The sequence below is a fragment of the Polypterus senegalus genome, chromosome 17 (assembly GCF_016835505.1).
Source record: "Polypterus senegalus isolate Bchr_013 chromosome 17, ASM1683550v1, whole genome shotgun sequence".
NCBI lineage: Eukaryota > Metazoa > Chordata > Cladistia > Polypteriformes > Polypteridae > Polypterus > Polypterus senegalus.
In genome coordinates this window covers 33,996,472-34,015,927 of record NC_053170.1, presented here as the reverse complement: position 1 = coordinate 34,015,927, position 19,456 = coordinate 33,996,472, and the positions used below count along the sequence as shown (strand labels likewise).

The 19,456-nt window shown below is 39.7% G+C and overlaps 1 protein-coding gene across 2 annotated transcripts in view; it reads left to right on the top strand.

Annotated features, from left to right (window-relative positions):
- The window catches only part of myom3 (myomesin 3), a 313,022-nt gene that overhangs the window by 7,030 nt on the left and 286,536 nt on the right, over positions 1 to 19,456 (top strand). For both annotated transcript variants that reach the window (XM_039740882.1, XM_039740883.1), the window contains exons 2-3: positions 785 to 910; positions 13,295 to 13,399. In XM_039740882.1, the coding sequence (XP_039596816.1) occupies positions 804 to 910; positions 13,295 to 13,399 (212 nt within the window). In that variant the 5' untranslated portion in view covers positions 785 to 803. The remainder of the gene's footprint in view (positions 1 to 784; positions 911 to 13,294; positions 13,400 to 19,456) is intronic.

Here is a 19,456-nt window from a genome sequence, read left to right as displayed (position 1 = left end):
AAATGAAGAAGAGGCAGTTAAAATGGACCATTAGTTACACAACTGCTGAGCCTGAGTCTCCATGCTAGGCTACATTTCAATTCCCTCGCTTCATCTCATGGAGCCCGTGCAGTGAGTCTCCACTCTTGTCTCTTGAACCATTCTGCATTCTGTATCCACCACCAATTCTTGCCAGTGGGGTCCAAGGCAGCAGCTCCCTCTTGCTCCCCACACCTCTTTGAGCTGACCAGCGCCAGGATGGAGACTATCTGGCCAGCGGTGGGTTGGCATCATCTTTCTGCTTTGTATCTGATGATATAATTTCCCATGGACATGAATGAATGGATGAATAAATATAAATAATAAATGAAATAAATATAAATGTTCTGACTAGTTCAGCTAGGAATCACTTGATGCTTCTTTAATTTATTCTTTGGAGGCTGCAATATATTTGATTTAAATTATTCATTTTGGAATATTTGAAATCCAGCTACAGTTTAGCCATTACTTTAAAATAAAATGGCACATTATCCTCGACAGGACTTATTAGAGCTTGACAGACTCTTGTACTGGAAACATGTCTATGCACGCGTATTTATATATTTTGCTAGTAACGCAGAAATGACAGAGTAATTGTACTATCGGCTTTGAAAAATGACATATTATTTGTGCATGGGATTTTTTTAGCTACAGTCTAGTGCTAAAACTGAACTGAATTTAGGGGAAGATGCTACTGCCCCTTAAAGCTTACCCCAACTGCTGCACATCTCATGAAATGTCTATCTACACTTTTTGATTTGAACAGATTAAGCTACACTGCTATTATGGCCACTCAATCTGTGATGTATCGGAATCAAGAGCTTTCTACCCATGAAAGGAGTCAGAGTCTCCAGACAGCTTCTACAACCACAAAGAAGAAGTTTAAGTCAAGGTAAGCGAATTTACCCAAAGGTTCTCTTTGCTTAATTATAACTGTGAAAGCACTGGAGGTCTGCATTGTGATAGTGGATGGCTCTTCTATTCACTGCCGTTCAGCCTGGTCTTGAAAGGTCTGTTTATGCCCGGACTAATTGTGTATCTTTTATTACCTGCTGTTAAAAAACTGGAAAAATCCCCAGTGTCAGTTTCATTTGCAGAAAGAACATACTATGAGATACTTTAATGTCATATATGGCTTCTCAAGGAAGGCTGGGCTGATAAAAACTAAATGATAAACTGACAGGCGTACTTTTGAGTCCACACTATACTGTACATCAGAATATAAAAGCACATGGGCTTTGCAGAGCATTTAATTGTGTATTGCGCCTTCCCCCCACAGTATTAGATTCACTTCTGTACAGAATGATATAATAAACTTGTCAGGTAATAATGCAAAATGTCATTCACCATATGTGCAAAGAAGAGGAAATGCAAAATCTTCATTAGGTATGAATTGAAAAAGTGGTTGCTAGAGCAGCAACTTGCTAAGCTGTGTGTCAATAAAAGACAGAAACACCAATAATTTTACTTTAAGAATTCTTCCTCCTTTACTAATACACATAACACCTCATTTTCTTTTGGGCAGAATGTGGTTGCCTTAGGTGGAGGACAAGTAGAACTGATTGACAAAACCAAAACACAAATGAGGAGCAACATCAAGGAAACAGAGATTTCAGCTTGCTCTAACACTAAAAAGAACGTTACAAACAGTAGTGTGATGGAGTAGTGTGACGATAAATCCTGTCACATGACTTCAATGTCATGTGATGATGCCATGTGACCGGTACAATGTGGCTGGGACCTTGAAGATGAAGTAAGAAAATGTTGGTGCCGTTAAAAAGACGTACCTATGATGGTGAGGATGGGAAAATGACCAAATTCTTAAAATATGAAATATTAACCAAGAAACAAAGGGATGTGTTTTTTGTTAGAGGCCAAAAGAGAGAGGGGAGATATCAAAGTTCAGGAAGGGGTGAGATAACAAGCCACGTTTGTAATCATAATTTCAATTAGATTTGATAGCCAAACCAAAAATGAAAGCCCTAAATCATAGTCATAGTTCAAAACAGAAATGTCTTTAAACCAAGTGTGACCAGCGGTAAGGAAGAAGTTGGGAGCAGGAAGAAATGTTAGGGGACCTCCATGGTAACCCCATTTAATAATAACACAAAATAAAGAATGTTAAACCAAAACAGGTAAGTAATGCACCAGGGGAAAAAAATCCATCCATCCATCCATTATCCAACCTGCTATATCCTAACTACAGGGTTACGGGGGTCTGCATGTCTGCTGGAGCCAATCCCAGCCAACACAGGGCACAAGGCAGAAAACCAACCCCGGGCAGGGCGCCAGCCCACCTCAGGAAGAAAAAAAATGCTGATTCAAAATAAACCAAAAGCTCTTTCAGCTCTTGTTTCTCTCTCAGCTTTGTAGTGTTTAAAGGATTCGGATCCTGGTAGGCAATCAGACGCAGCCTACCTTGGTTGCCACCTTATATGGCAAAGTGACCGGGTGGGGGAGGGCTTGTTCTAGATGTCACCGCCGGGCAGAAGTGTCCTCTCTGGGCATCTACTTTGGGTTGTGGAAAAAGTATAGAATACTGTTAGTGATGGTGCCCCCTTTCATCCTGGAATGGTAGTGCTTACCTCAGTCTACCTTGTTGGGGGACCCCCAAATGCCTATAAAGGACACAAGGAACCAAAAACTAAAACTACTTGCACTAATTTTATTCACGTCTCGGATGATCAGAAAACACCCAAGCATGACCTTTTGTATTGTCACAGCAGTCATCAGCTTATTAAACCCTTAGAAATGCGGTGGCAGCCACACCTCAAGATGGCACTTGAGAAAGACATTTTTAAACTACTTATACATTAAAACCAAATCCTGAAAATAAATAAAAACTTTGGATTCAGCAACCCCAAAAGTTTTAAGAGCAATATTTTAAATGTAGAAGTTAAACATTCAATACAACACACAATCATAACAAATTTAAATTCAAAGTCAAAAGATCAAAGCCAGAAAGCCTGTAGTGATTTTTGTAAGAAAATCTAAGTTTATAAAAATCTCCATAAATTTTAGGTTCAGTCAAAAGGCTCAGATGAAAATCAACCAAACAATGGCTTGGCCATGAGGTAAAGTAGAAAAAAAATACAAAATGGTATAAATGACTTTAATTAAGTAACCCTAACATGTATTAAACTGGTCCTGGGGGTGACTCTTTACACAAAATAAATATAAACAAATAATTTAATTATCCAGGTCTGCAGACAAGAATTGCAATACCTTGATACATGTCAAAACTAGAAAAACAAGTTCCCTGCGATAACAAAATAAGTTTATGCCTCCATGTCATGCCTGGCACTGTCCTGTCCTTGCCTGTGACCATGTTTCACATAATTGTTGATCCTTTAAGTGCAGGGCCATTAATGAGGCTGGACAATAAGCATTAAGAGCTACTGATGGCAATCTTTTAATTTCGGGATATTAGTAGCAATTAGCAAGGAGCCAAGGTGAGAAACAGAGCCAACAACCAGGACTGTTAACAGAAGATACTTTACAAGGGAGAGGAAGGGTGTGATCAAAATGCAGGAATGTTCAAAAGAGAAAATGTACATGCATGCCAAAGGTGTGAAAATGTTCAGGCAAAGGGCATGAATACCAAAAAGACAACAAAGAGTCAAAGAAATTAACAATAGCCTGTCAGATTCGTTAACTGAGCTCTGAAATGCATCCGGATACCTATTAAAATATGCTGAGGGTCACATGACTGCTGAATAATTACAGTTGCCCAGCAACAACCGGTGATAGGCTTGGTTTGAAGGAACTGACGTCTGAGGTCTAGCTTATGAAAGATATGTTTAATGATGTAGAAATGGCAAGTCGAAATGCCTTAGCTTTGCAAAATTGACCGGGAATGAAAAGGATATTTTGGGGAGATTGGAAGTTTGGGAAGGGGTCACTAATAAAAATAAAATCAGAAAAGTCAATTGAATTCAAATCCCAATTTGCAAAGCAGATGGATTGAAAAAGGAACCAGGAGAATAAACGTAAATAAATCAAATAAGCCCAGTTTGTAACCATAAGTTCATCTGATTGCCAAACAAACCCACCAGATATTAGCCATAGCTCAACGTAGAGCAGTTGTTATATCAAGAAAGAAATCAAAAACAAAATGCATGATCACTAAATAGTTAGAGTTGCCCAGTAACAGCAGATAATAGGCGAAGCTTGTCAGAACTGACTTCAGAGGTGTAGGAAGACTACTAGCTAATGAAAGATAGGTGTGAAGATGAAGAAGCTGGAAGCTAATTGGCATAATTTGACATAAAATACAAAATGAACACAAATTTTATTAGGAACAAATAAATCTACGCAAATGTAGTAACTGGTATAATTAATCCATTAATGGTTCATTATGGTCATTTATAAAAATGCTGGACTGGCCCAATTGCTTATTGCTTTGATCTCAGATGCTTTGAAGGAGGTCTTTATCATCAGAATATATTTTTCCGGTCAGTTATGAAGAATGCTCAGGTTGCTGAAATTCTGTCAGCAAAAGTGATTAATCATGTGGGCATGGAAGTCAGAAACAAAGGAATCATCATCTGGGGCAACGTGGGATGAAATAACAAACCACTTGAGTGTGATGTCCTACCTCAGTGGTTCTCAGCCTGTGGGGCGGGCCTCCCTAGGGGGCGCGAAGTAACAAAAAGGGGGGCGCAAAGATGTGAAAAAAAGAAAAAAAAAAGAATCAAAAATATGAAAAAAAACATCTGCTGAAACCAAAACAAATTAACTTAAACTACATTCTGATACTAGAACAATAAATATAGAGTTAGATAAATGTCGATAAAAGTTAAGTAGGTATAATAAAATATGCATCTACATTTCAAAAAAATGTTAGTGGAGGCCCGATTAAAACTGTTATGAAAACTCGGGTCGCAAATACTTAAGAGGCTGAGAAATGCTGTCCTACACTGATTTCAGACACGAGGAGGACAGATACTCAGCTCTGAATCATCTGTTTCCACAGTTGGAGCAGGAAGTGTCATGAAGAACAGTCCAATGAGAACTTCAGAGAGGGAAAGACACTGTGGTTAGGTTGGCATTACATAAACCCTGTATTACTGGTGAAAATCTACTCATATGGGCAGTGTAAAAAATTTAGCGGGTCAGAAGAGACATCTTTCATCTTTCACACTACAGTCATTGACTTCACTTAGGGGGCTGTCAAGATGTAATCCTGTAAACAACAGTGTATTTTAATATACCCAGTGACTCAGTCCATTAGTCTGTGACTGCACCAAATCGATCAGATTTTGCCTTAAGTCACAGGGGTGAGCTCTGTGTGTGCGAGTGCTCACAACCAATAAGTACTCAGCCGGAAGTACTAATTCATACAATAAAAGCACAAGGAATAAGGAACATGTGTGGATCGTGCAAACTGAACACAGTCTCATCTGTCTGATGTATTGTGTTTGTTGTACCACAACAAAATTGAAAAATAAAAAAACAACAGAGATTGTAACTAATTTTGCTATATCCGGAAAGCCTTTGTGTAGCAGCGCCACTGTCAGACAGCCTGTTATTCCCTGTCAGAATGTGGCAAGTTGTGCAGTTTTTTAGAAATTTAAAATTGTGTTGGGAAGTCATAACAAAATTGTCTAATCTCCCTTGTGATTTCTAACTGTGTAATGTGACATCCTTGGGGTGACGACATCAGTAACTGCTGTTGTCAAATTTGACATTCCCTCCTACTAGAAGTCGTGCCGTGTAGGCCTAAATGTTTGTATCCCACAGGCCCAAACGTTTCAATCCCACAGTGAAGGGGTCTCAGTGCTGGTTATGGTGAGAGGTACAGCGTCTTGGGATGGTTTTTGGTATCCTGACTACTAAGGTAAATTCAAAAGCAATTCTAAGTAACTATGTTACTCTTCTATCCAGATAATAATGAGTTCATCCATGGTGGCCATGCACACATGTCCAGGGCATAAGTGGTAAATGAATGGTGAAAGAGCACGACAATGATGTAAACTACAATCTAAGGTCATCCATCTCCACACTGAGCACTAAAGGGGGATTTGTAGTGTTTGGTAACTCCATTATCAAAACATCAAATGAAGCAGTTGTATCCCTTCAGTCTAGGCACTTTTAGAGTCTATGCCATGCTATCCTGTCGACTCAGGGTGCACCAACCCCAGCATGATGGTTTGGCAAACTCAGCATTAAGAATATAAACCATCATAATAACAATGTAAAAATTAGCAGTAAAATTATTGGTTTGTAGCAGACCTCTGTCACTGAGCTGTATTTCAAACAGGTCAGAAAGAAGGCCAACTCGATTCCATCACAGTAGCCGTTCTCTTTTCTCTAAATGTCAACTGTTGCCATAAGGCTGCGGATTTAGGTTTTCTAGAGTTAAGGTCAACAGATTTAAGAACTTTTTTATTCCTATAGCTTTAAGCATTTTGAATTCTGTTACTTGCAGGGATTTGGCTAAATGCTTAATTATTATTTTTGTGTACTGTTTAAGGTAATGATTCATGAATGTGTGTACTGATGATAACACTGGTTGTCAGTTGTAGTGTCTTGGCATACTTTCCTGAATCTGTGTAACAATGCATTTTGTTTTTGTACATTCTTACTGCAAATTTCCATCTGGGACAGTAAAGATTACCAACCCTACCTAACCTAATGCCCTATTAATACAATTTGCATAGGTGTTTCATTGATTTTGTCAGTTAGTTGGATACCATCCAGAGTGATTTCCACAACATAATCAGATGTTTATTCCTATATCAGCAACCTAGGTAAAGATTTAATCAGGAGCTGAATTTTTAATCTGTCACGCCATAGAATGAATCCCCATTTTTTTACCTAGGAGATGTAACACACACTAACAATCCTAACCTTTCAAGAAAGAAATTAAATTTTCTTTTATATTTTTATAATTGCTTTTTTTATAATTTCTTCACTCATTGAAGCAAAAAAGCAGTAACTTCTCCGAATAAACAAATACTTGTTCAGTTTAATTCCCATGCCACTCAATTAGTCCATTCAGCCATGCAAATGATGCTGCTGATAAGCGCCTTACATCATTTGCATTTTGCGACCAATTTTCTTAGCTCTCTTCTTTGCTGCATCAAAGTAAATGTGTGCTTCCTGTCAGCTTGCCATTTTGAAATGACTCTAAGGGACGCCGCTTTTTACGGTATGTGCTGAGCAGTGCTCTGTACAGGATGCTGCAGACTTTTATTTCGATCTTCTTTGTGAAATTGTTTGTAGATGTCACTACACTGACAAGCTGCACTGTTTAGTTTGATTATGTTTCAATATACAATTTAAATATTGCATGCTCAACTTAATGTTTACATTTAGGTTCTTAATAAAAAAAATGACAGGATTAGATATAACTACTATTATGTGTGTCCTTGTATAAACAAGGAGAAAAAATTAATTTATCAAACCGTTGTGTGTCAGTGTAATTGACAGCTAGGCTTAAAATGTGCTTGAATTAGATTCTGTGTAAATAGAGTGTTAGAATTGTTTCACTATAACACATCAATGTCTTTCCATTACAATGTGTAAGGTCTATCAATTTGCCAGTGGCAATGAGGCAGGGCATTGGCATGACATAAGACATAGGAACTACCTGTGTAGTGCCATTTTAAGAGAGAATAATCATCAGTAGTGACCTTAGCGTATATGAGGGTTGCTTGAAGCCACCAAGGGGTCATAGAAACTGCAAATGTAGTGTTGAGAGTGAAAAAGGTGAAAAAAGTGCTCAAAAAGGTCAAAAAACCAAGGGAAATATCAAACGAACAGGCAGCAGGTCAACTACCAAAACCATCAAACACAAAAAAGTGTAAAACTCTATATCAGATAACAAGCTGAGTTCCTAACTAGACAAAAAGTTTTTCTCCCTTGCTTTATACTGTAATGGATAGACTGGAATCCCAACCGGGCAAATCCTGTTCCCTTACTTCGTCAGGAAGCTGCTATAACAAGTAGTCTAGAATGGAGATAGGGCATTCCCATCTTAGCAAGGAAGCTGGCATAGTGGGGCAGAATGACAGCAGGTAGTCTGGGACTGACAGCCAGGGCTGGCTCAAGGCAAAAGATAAGTAGGCACCTGCCTAGGGGCACCATGCCCCAGGGGGTGGCAAAATGTCATTTCATATAAGATCACGCTCACTCCCTGCCAGCTTGTTGATTTCATTTCTGATTGTGGGGGCTCCACTGTGGTGGGTTGGCGCCATGCCCAGGGTTTGTTTCCTGCCTTGCACCCTGTGTTGGCTGGGATTGGCTCCAGCTGACCCCCATGACCCTGTAGTTAGGATATAGCGGGTTGGATAATTGATGGATTGTGGGGGCTCCAATCTCCAAGGGGAACACCCCCTCCTCCTGTATCAATTTCCGTTACAGATCCAACCACTCAGATCTAAAATAGGGATTCTATTTTGGATCCTGGGGCACAATGTATCCTTAAGGTGGTACTGCTGGCAGCCCAGTAACAATAAATGGAAGTCCTTTGGGTGAGGCCAGAAGAAAAGTAAAAAGGGGGAGGTGGCCTTCCATTCCATGGCAGCATCCCTTGTGCCAAGTTTCTATATGGATGAATGCAGAGCAGTGTGGGAGTTGGGATTCCATAGGGCTTCCATGTTGTGTTACTTGGGGGCTAACAAGGGGAGCTGTCAGGAAATGAATGCAGATTCCAGGATGGTTTCGCCTAACCCAGAAGTGCTTCCCAGAGACAATGGTTTAAAAGGTCTCCACTTTACCCAGGAAGTCAGAGTCAGGAGTGGATAAGGACAACACTCACCAGGTAGGAGTGGAGGATAAAGAAAAAGAAAGCAAAGCAATGAAATGCTTGTCCATAGAAGTGTGCAACTGAAACCTGTTAAATAAAATAAGTTCATTTGAACCCGGAACTGTGTCCGTGTTGTTGTGTTTGAGATTTGGGTCTCAGTGATGCCCTCTAGTGGCCACAACCTGACAGAGTTGCAATTTCAGCCACCTTGCAATGCGACTCATTTGGTTTTAAACTGAGCATTACAACAACAAATATAATGTCATTATACAGTTTTAGCCATTTGCACTCAACTACGTTGCGCGTGTTAAAGTTGTCTGTGAAGGGCTCCCTGTTTAAACGCGGCTGCCAGGCGTGAACTGAGCCCTTCGTCGCACAGCATTATGATTTTTTATAAGGGAAACAAAATTACAAAAGAAAACCCTTGGATATTGATTCGATAGGAACGGCCTACTCGGAATCACTGTCCGAATCGTAATTATGTGGTGGTGTAGGAGCATTTCTGCTTCTGTCCATTCACAGTCCGTCTTGTTTTCATGACGGTGTCGTTTCCTCTCACGATCTCTTCTCAACCTTTCTCCAATCTCGCAGGTTGCTTTGTGGCAATCCAAAGAGTAAGGCAATATACACGGAGCAATTGTTATAAAAGGGGGACACTGAGGTATCCAGGCTCTTTAAAGCATAAATAGGGATCACTTCACTGACATGTGAGCAAGGCACGGTACAACTGTGAGGCGCGCAGCACTCGCCGGCTAGCGTAACAATAATAATTTCCGGAACGTGCTGTTATGTTGTCATTCATTTTACCCACTGTCTTTCTTTCATTCATATGTTATGTAGGCACGTATCTTTTATCTTCGGCAATCTCATTCTCTAACCAGGCCTCAGGAGCTAACCAGCGTAACACTGTCCACCACCCCTTTCGTTATTCCGGCACATTGTTGCAATCCGTGAGTAACAACAAAGTACTAAACTGGTAGGTGGTCTACGCATGCGTGGAATTCGCGGACAAACAAAGATCAAGATCTAAATGAAGATCTCTTTAGTTAATTTAAAGCACAACAATTTGTTTAGTTTGAATGTCTGTGTTTTGAGGTGTGACTGGAGTACTACAGTCTTCAGTAGTATAAGCCTGGAGGAGATTCTTAATGCAATGCCTATGTTTTAGCTGTGTCTCTACTGCCATCTAGTGCTTCTTCTTCTATTTCATTCGCGGACAAACAAAGATCAAGATCCAAATGAAGATTATATATAGAGATATTACAAAATGGTGTAGCATCAGTAAAGCACCTAGCATCATCCATAAAAAAAAATCTCAAGCTGTTTCTGCAGATTTACGCTGCTGTTTCAAAAATAAATAAATAAATAAATGCAAAATTAACCATACAATCTACAAAAATGTAAAATTCATACAAGGAAAACACAGGACTCTTGACAGGGTGCAGAGTACCGTGCACCACCATCTTAAATAGGTGAGACACAATGATTTCATACATTATGTGTTGTTATGATTGGGTGATATTTAGAAGTTTTAACTCCTTGGCCTTAATTTTTTCAACAATTTTTTTCTCTTAATTAGAGGTTTTGAATAGAAGAAACCTGTGAGGGAGGCCACCAAGAGACCTCTGATAAGAAATGACAAGCAACTATGACTAAGATTACAGAGACTGTGCATACAACAATGCAGCTTTAAGCAAGAGTAGCAAAAAGGAAGCCACAGTTAAAAAAAAAAAAAAACTCACATGACATCTTAGCTGGAATTTGCCAGTAGGCAAATGGAAAAATATGAAGTCGGACATAAGAAGGTTCCATGGTATGATAAAAATGAAATTGAGCTTTTTAGCCATCAGACTAAACACCATGTTTGAACACTACACATTATCAAAAACACACCATTACCACCAGGAGTCATGGTGGTGAGAACATCATGTTTTGAGGATGTTGCTCTGCAACAGGCCCTGGAAGGCATGTGAGAGGAAACTGAATATAGCGAAATACAGAGAACTCCTGACAGAAAACTTAATAAAATCTGTGCCTTGGGAGCAGATCTGTTTTCCAGCAAGACAACAACCCCAAGCATAAAGCCAGAGCTACACAGGAATAACACATATATAAAAAAAAAATATTGTACTACACTTTTTCAGCAACCACCCTTCATCACATAAACTGAGTTGTGTTAGAACTTTGTTCAAAAGAATTAACACGCATTGTAACACAACTGAAACAAAAAAGTCTTTTCATCTCTTCACATCAAACGGCTACCCCCAAGACATTTATTAACCAATGCGTAAGTAAGCAGACATCAACAAACAATCGACTGCAGTTTTGGCCCTCACCGCACTTACCACACCCTCCCTTATCACTGTGGCATGTTAGTACATAGTAGTATATTAACACAACATGTATACAAGAACATTGCAATGCCATCAGAAGAAAAGACCCACGTTCTCTGATTTACAACACATACAAGTTCCTCCAGATACATGTTTAACTGGGACACTGTGAAAGTAAAATTCAGGGCCAATGCTAAGTGTGCCAGAGAGATGGTTGAATCTTGGCTCTCTTATCAAAACACCATTAACAGACACTTGGACTTGCACACAGCATATGAAGGTTTAAAAAAAATATCCAAACAATAAAAAAGACTTTATAACCAAACCTTCTGAACTTCACTTTACTAAAACCTTGCAACCTCCCCGTCCAACCCTTCCCTTCACCTACTATACATGGCCTTGGGTTCCTGTATATCTAATCATGTTCCTCTGATGATGACACCTGATAGTTTGTCAAAATCTTAGGAGTAAAATAAAAACTAAGATATGTTATATGATATATACTAAAGATATGTGACTCATTTTCTCCCTTTGTGGATCTCTAGCTACAAATATCCAAACTGTAACGGACCATCACTTCCATATATATATATATATATATATATATATATTGTAAAAGCGCTATATAGCGCCCGACCCGGCACAGACCACGCAGAGGCAACGTGTACAAAACACACAGGCTTTTATTTTTCTTCAGCTGTGTGACACGTCATCCCCGTGCCACACAGCCCAAACACAGTCTCAAAAGCACAAAGCACACAAAACTCACTTCTCCACCTTCTCTTCCACCACTCCTCCGCAAGCGTAGTCGTCCTCCTCCTCCCAACCCTGGCTCCTTGAGTGGTGGTGGCTGGGGCCTTTTATAGCCCACCCGGAAGCATTCCAGGTGATTAACCACCTGGTCCTAATTGAACTTCCGGGTGGGGCTGAAACCTCGTCCAGCCAGGCTGTGGGAAGCAGGCAGCTCCCCCTAGCGGCCATGCTGGGCCCCAACCAAGCTGTGGAGGACTCCATCTCCCATGGAGCCCTGCAGGCGGTTGGGGAATCACCGTCGGCCAGGGAGGCTGCCACCAAGCGTCCCGGGGGAGGTATTGGACTGCCCATGGCGACTCCCCCGGAACAGAAGCAGCAGGGGCGTCCCTGCCGGGCATGGGACCCGGCTGTCCATCACAATATATATATACTGTATATATATATATACAGTATATATATATATATACATACATACATACATTTTAGTACACGATTTTCCAAAATAAGAACCACCATAAAAGATACAACACAAAAGAATACAACACAAGGCTGGTGATGGCAGGTTGGCTCATTTTTAGGTAATATGGTTGCCAGCATTTACCAGCAAGGTCTCCCTTCATGATCTTGAACTTGAATTATTTAACCTGGGGAAAATAACTGTTATTAAGATGTTTAAGTTAATATGGGGACCACACGGTTGGTGCACTCAAAATCTACAGCACTGTCTGGGTAGAGTTTACATGTTCTCACTGTGCCTACATTGGTTTAGCTGCAGCTCATTTAACATGATAGATGCATTGGTAACTCCAAACATGGTCGAGTATGAGTGAGTGTTGGTGTGCCCATATATCCAGAGTTGCAACCAGTTCTGCTGAGATTGGCACTGGAAACACGGCACTGGATCAGCATGTGAGAAAATGAATGGAAGTTGCTTTTGACAATGGCACCAGCTAAATAAACTCATGGTAAATGTCAAAAGGTATTGTGTCAATGCTTTCACCTCACTTTGACTTGCATGATAGGAACTCCATTCAGCCTTTCATAATGAAATCTTTCTAATTTATCGATCTGTTTGAGCAATGCCTATATTTATTATATTTATTTTCCTGAAATGCAGTCAGAATGTAATGCTCCTCTGTATTATATGAATAGGATGTATAAGATGTGTGATCTGGAGCTGCATTGTAATATCTGACCAAGAGTAAATCACTGTTGTCATGTCTGTGCATGCAACTGGCCATATGTGGACATGTTTGTGTGTGCGTGTGTGTGTGTTTGTAAAAGTGTATAAGTGAGGAAGCCCAACAGACAACTGGCACCCTGAACAGGCTTTGGTAACTGTCTTAAGACTAAAAATCCTGACCTGGCTTGTAAATAAATGATTTGACTGCCATTGCATGAATAACAAGTGAATATTTTTTTTTTGTTTCAAACACAGCGAGGAAGATGTTGAAACTCAAGCAGTTTTTCCTTTTGTATCTCCTGAAGTACTATCCTTGAATGAACTCTTATCTCTGAACTCTACAAGTCCAGTGAAATCATGGTAAGTGAATTTTTGTGGGCATTATAATGTAAACGGGATGCAGTGCACACTGCACACTAAATTACCATTCTTATTGTCACTCAATGTCCGTGTAAACTTAACATGTTTTAAACATGTCATTGTTCTAAAATCCCAAACCATGCATGTTAGGCTAATTTCCATTGCAAACTTGTCTCATACAATTGAGAGAAGTACTGAGAAATAAAGTCAATTTAAAGCCAATTGGCAACAGTGAGATCACTGGGTAACAACATATTTTGTCACCTAATCTCATACCCAGTACAGCACAAGGAAATTTAAAAAGAGAATAAGGAAACTGAGAAAAAGACAGGAACATTTTGGCTAGACACTTTGTGATGCTCTGTCACCTTTGTGAACTCATACATTTATTCATGGGATGTCTACAGACCTGCCCTGTCTTCTTAAATAGGACCCTTGAGGTCCTAACCCCTAAACGATGTTGGACAAGACAACACTCTTGGTGCATCATGACATTGTCAGCCCATAGTTAGGCTTCTTTATTCAAAAGTGAATACATCATTTACTCTAGATTAATTAAATCAATCAATTAGTTCTTAATCTTGCTTCAAATTGACATTTATTTTTTTATCATTCACCAATAGAGGTGTAAGAAAAGAAAAAAAAATTGTCTATATGCAATGATGTTCATGGACATGTGATTTCACCAATCTACTCTGTGACTTTAAGATCTATTATTGTGTGTGTCACCTTTGTCTAAAATCAAATATTCAAAAAAGATCAGAACACAAAAGGAGAGCAGAAGGGGTATAAGTGTGAGAAACACAATACACAAGAACACAACATGCATAAACAATCAACACAAGAACACAACATGCATGGACAATCAGCACAAGAACACAATGGGCATGAACAATCAGCACAAGAACACAATGGGCATGAACAATCAGCACAAGAACACAACATGCATGGACAATCAGCACAAGAACACAATGGGCATGGACAATCAGCACAAGAACACAATGGGCATGAACAATCAGCACAAGAACACAACATGCATGGACAATCAGCACAAGAACACAATGGGCATGAACAATCAGCACAAGAACACAACATGCATGGACAATCAGCACAAGAACACAATGGGCAAGAACAATCAGCACAAGAACACAACATGCATGGACAATCAGCATAAGAACACAATGGGCATGGACAATCAGCACAAGAACACAACATGCATGAACAATCAGCACAAGAACACAACATGCATAAACAATCAGCACAAGAACACAATGGGAATGGACAATCAGCACAAGAACACAACATGCATGGACAATCAGCACAAGAACACAATGGGCATGGACAATCAGCACAAGAACACAACATGCATGGACAATCAGCACAAGAACACAATGGGCATGAACAATCAGCACAAGAACACAACATGCATGGACAATCAGCACAAGAACACAACATGCATGGACAATCTAACACCCTCATCCGTCGCCACCTGTGTACAACTAGCCATACTACATCCCTGCCAGGGAACCACTCTCACTCAGTAATCTCCCAGTTCCACTCCCAAAGGCTTTCTGGCCAAGGTTCAGCTTTATGCCTCCATTTAGAGGCACCCCTAGGGAATCCCTGGAACAACTTCACTGGTTAGAAATGACCCCATAGAAAGTCCTAAAGCTTCGTCTTCAGAGCTCTTGTAGGGCAACCCAACCACAGAATGCCTTGCATTTCTGAGTCCTGGCCAATGCATAACTCCATCATGTTGACTCCATGTGGTCTAGGGGACACAATTCCAGCTTCCCAGGGGATCTTCACATTCCTCCCAATATTTTAGTGCCCTCAGACTAGCCACCTCTGGTTCACTTAATTTTTGGAAGCTGTAGCTTCCACTGATAAATGCCATTCAATGAGATGTTGCCTGAGGCTTCTCTTTATAATTGAGCAACCCACTAATGGACGCCAGTCCTTGCAATCAGGACTATCATGGCTGCTGGTCTGAATACCTGTATCTTTCATTTCATTGCCCCTTTTTCCCTGGATCTTCCTTGCAAGCCTGTATAAGAATAAGATGAAGTTAAATCAATTATGTTTTCTAGGGTGTGCTGTTGTTAATGCTGCTGTCTCACAACTTCTGAGGCCTAGATTTGATGGTAACTCAAAACTGGTCCCTTACTGGTCTGTGTGTGTGAGACAATGGCTCGTTATAGACTGTTATCACATTCAGTGTAAATAGGTGGATGGTTGTATTTAATTAAGAACATCATATTCATGCTATCACCCTGCCCAGGATTGGTTCCTGCCTTGTGCCCTGTGTTGGCTGGGATTGGCTCCAGCAGACCCCCGTGACCCTGTGTTTGGATTCAGCGGGTTGGAAAATGGATGGATGGATGGATATTCATGCTATAGTATTTGCTAGAAGAATGTCACTATATGGTGTTAAAGGTGAAGTTGCTTCCTGAATGGCAAGTAAATTACTTGTAGGGAACATAAAGGAGATAAATTGGGAATCAATCTTGTAAACCAACATGAACTGGAGGAGAACTTACCAGCTGCCCAAACAGAACTGGTAATTGCCAGCACAGAAAAATTCCCTGAACTCGAATGTAAACCATTGAACTCTACTCATGTGACCTTCTCTCATATGTAAAGCTGAATGTTTCTTTGTGTTTGTCCAGTAAGTAAATTCACAACGTTATTTCCTACTTGCCAAATTTTGCAAATCTTTCCCATTTGTAATGGGAAAGATCCCTTAGCAGATTTTTTCCCTTAGGGAACTTTATTTAGTGACCACACATGTACTTTATTTAAGGAAGTGCAATTTTGAGATTTAGCACAGGTATTCAAAGTTGCTCTTCACAGTGGGTTTAATCAGTTTTAGGGATTTTGGTTTGGGGCCAAATTCCCCCCACCCTCCATATTTAGTGATTGCACCTACACTTTGTTCCAAACTGGGCACCACCAGATATAAACTAATAAACCTACAAACGTCACACACAATCGATCCAGAAAGTATTCAGGCCCCTTCACTTTCCGCACCCTTTATTGTGTTGTAGATTTAATTTTAAATGGATACATTTGCCATTTTAGCCCATCGATCCATACTCAATAAAGGCAAAGTGAAAACATTTTTTCAGAAAGGATTGTCCTCTCATATTAGATAAATGAAACTAACCCATAGGCCTTTGGGTACAAAAAGAAAGAAAAAAAAGAGCCAACACGGACACAGGGAGAATGTGTAAATTCCAATCAGACAACAACTTGGTATGAGAGTCAAATCCAGGACATCAGATTTGTAAGGCAGTGCTGTTGTTCTTGTGCCACCATGCTCCCTATATAAATAATAGCAAAACAAATAATAATAATTAAAAGTATTGAAGTCATAAAAATATTTTTCTTTTAATGTCACACATGAAAAATTGTGATGCATGAGTTATGCATTTGTATTGATCTTAAAAATTGATAAAAAGAGTCAAGTAAATAGATGGACTATTTGGATAAACCTGGCGGTCAATGCTGCTAGGATCGTCGTTGGCCCCTGAGACTGTGAACTGAGAAATTTGTGCGTATGAACATAAATGGATGAATGGATAGATGGATATACAGTATAACATATCGACTGCACATGGAAATCCTTCACGGCCAAGTCAAAGCTGATATATTTTGATTACTTTGTGAGAACAGAAGGCTTGATCGAAAAGGCCATAATGCATGAAAGCACAAGAAGTGGGAAACTCAAAAGAAGATGGACGAAAATAAAACATGCACCTCCAAAAACTCTAATAAATCACCACTGACAGAAAAATGCTAGAGGGTTATTTGATAACCATCAGGTTATAAGCGTCACCACAAATGAATGTAGTTTTGTTATTTTATATTTTTTGTAGCAGTCTCTGTGCTGATTTTTCCCTTTTAAAGGTGCTCTATGACACAAATGACTGTTGTTTTTTTTTTTTTAATTAACAGACAACTACAGAGACCCCTGATCATATTTGGTCTGTATAAATGATTAACTAAACTGCTCTGGACCCGAAGCTGTAAATTCCCAAATCAGATCCAGCTGGTGGTACTTACCTATTTTATTGCACAGATCGAGTCTGCTAGCCTTTGGACTCACTCCTTAGACCATCTCTATAATAAAGGCCCGACTCTGACACTTTTACTGGCTTTTTTATTTGCTAAAGAACAGCATGGGTCTAATTTCATATATTCTCCCAGCAGTAACAGAAGACAAAATTGCTTCTGCATTCACCTGCTCCTGCCTGCTATGGTTCAGTTATTGTAATATGACGCTGCATAGAGAGAAATAAAATAGGTTGTTCACTTAAATCACATAAATGCTGACATATTCAGGGTTTTTTGGTTCTCTTCAGTAATAACATCAGGGAAAAATGGAAAAGAAAGATCTACTAACAAGACTCAAAGGAAGGTATAATAAAAAAGTGAAGCTAATTTTGATTTTTTTTTCCTTCACAATAACCAGCAAAGGACATCAATCTTTCTTTTGTATTCAGAGGAAAGAAAAAATACATCAAAACCTTTCCTAGTACATGATATTAGCTGCAATAGACTTTGAACTTTTTAACGCTTTATTTATTGTTAATTGCTAACAAGTGTAATTCTAGGAAGAACAACCTGTAACTTGCATAAAAAATTTAAATATTTTTCATACCTACTATAGCAAATGAGCCTCAGCCTTCAAACTGATGATGTGTGTAAGAAAGCGAAGGGAAAATATCTGTTTATCACAGCCATTAGTGATGGCATCATTCTCCATATTCAGCGTTTCGTTTTTCCTTCATTCCCTAGCATGACTTCCAATTGCTCGGCTGCTGTAAATATAACTGTCTAGACTTTGACTTGCAGCAGAGGTGCAGATAGGCAAAGCCTGCACAGGCGCAAGGCCAGAACCAACCTACAGTAAATGGGAGACTAGCATATTACCCACTGTGGTAGGGGTTAGGAGTTAAAAGCAACATACGTGATGTAGCCAGGTTGATTTTAAAATAATGAGTAATGTAACACAAAGTAAAAGCACCTGCCCTAGTTAAAAAATACAGATATGCTTTATTATGAAAATTTATTCCTGATTAAAAAAAAAAAAAAATTCTCAAAGACATTGCCTGCTGGGTCAGTAACATTGTGCATATCTGTACTCCGGCTGTCTGGTGACAGCTAGTGAAAAAGAGGTTAAGCCTGAGCGTAGCATGCAATCAAGTAAAAAGGACTGAACAAAAGTTAAAAAATATACATTTAATCCTGCATGTGCTGAGGGGTAAAATGAATCCACCCAGTTTGGGGTCACAGGGACCCAGTGATTATCACAGCTGCACTGGTTTAAGCAGAGAACAAAATGTGGTAGATGGTATGCCAGTCCTTCACAGGGCCAAGCAGAAAAGAGTGTGCTGTGTATGATCCAGTGACAGGGTTAGTTTAATTTTCATCCAGTTATTTGTTAAAGATACAATACGTTAAAGCAGTCTGATCTTGTTGCACAGAAGGCAGTGCTCATATTGCGAATCTTCAGGGGTACATGTTGGGGATGGAAAAAGAAGATGGATGTTACTTGCTTCATCACACATATTTATAAAACACAAGAAAATGATGAAATCTGGCAATGTTTCTTGTCAGTTTCATGAAGGTTCAGCTATGGTCCTAAGAAATGCTGGCCAGTGAAATGTGCAGTTTTATCATTCAAAAGAAGAAAAACTAATGCAAAGCAAAAACACTGTAACATATCTTATATATAAACTTCTACGCGTGGAAGTGTGTGTGTGTCTGTCTGTCCAGCCCGGACGTGCGAGGCTACAGCATGAATCTTAAAGGGCTAGCAAGGTGGCCCTAAGTTAGTGAGACGGAAGAAGAAAGAAGTATGAGGTTACAGCATGAAGCTGAAAGAAAGTGACTCCAACACCAAAGTGAAACCGCCACCGAAAGACAAACTCGCATAGCCAGTAATACACAAGCAAGGTGAGCACATCGGCAAAATGAAACCTCTGAGGAGAGAAAAAGTCGCTTAGCCGCTGATAGACAAGGGGGTCGAGTACGTCCACAAAACAAAACTGT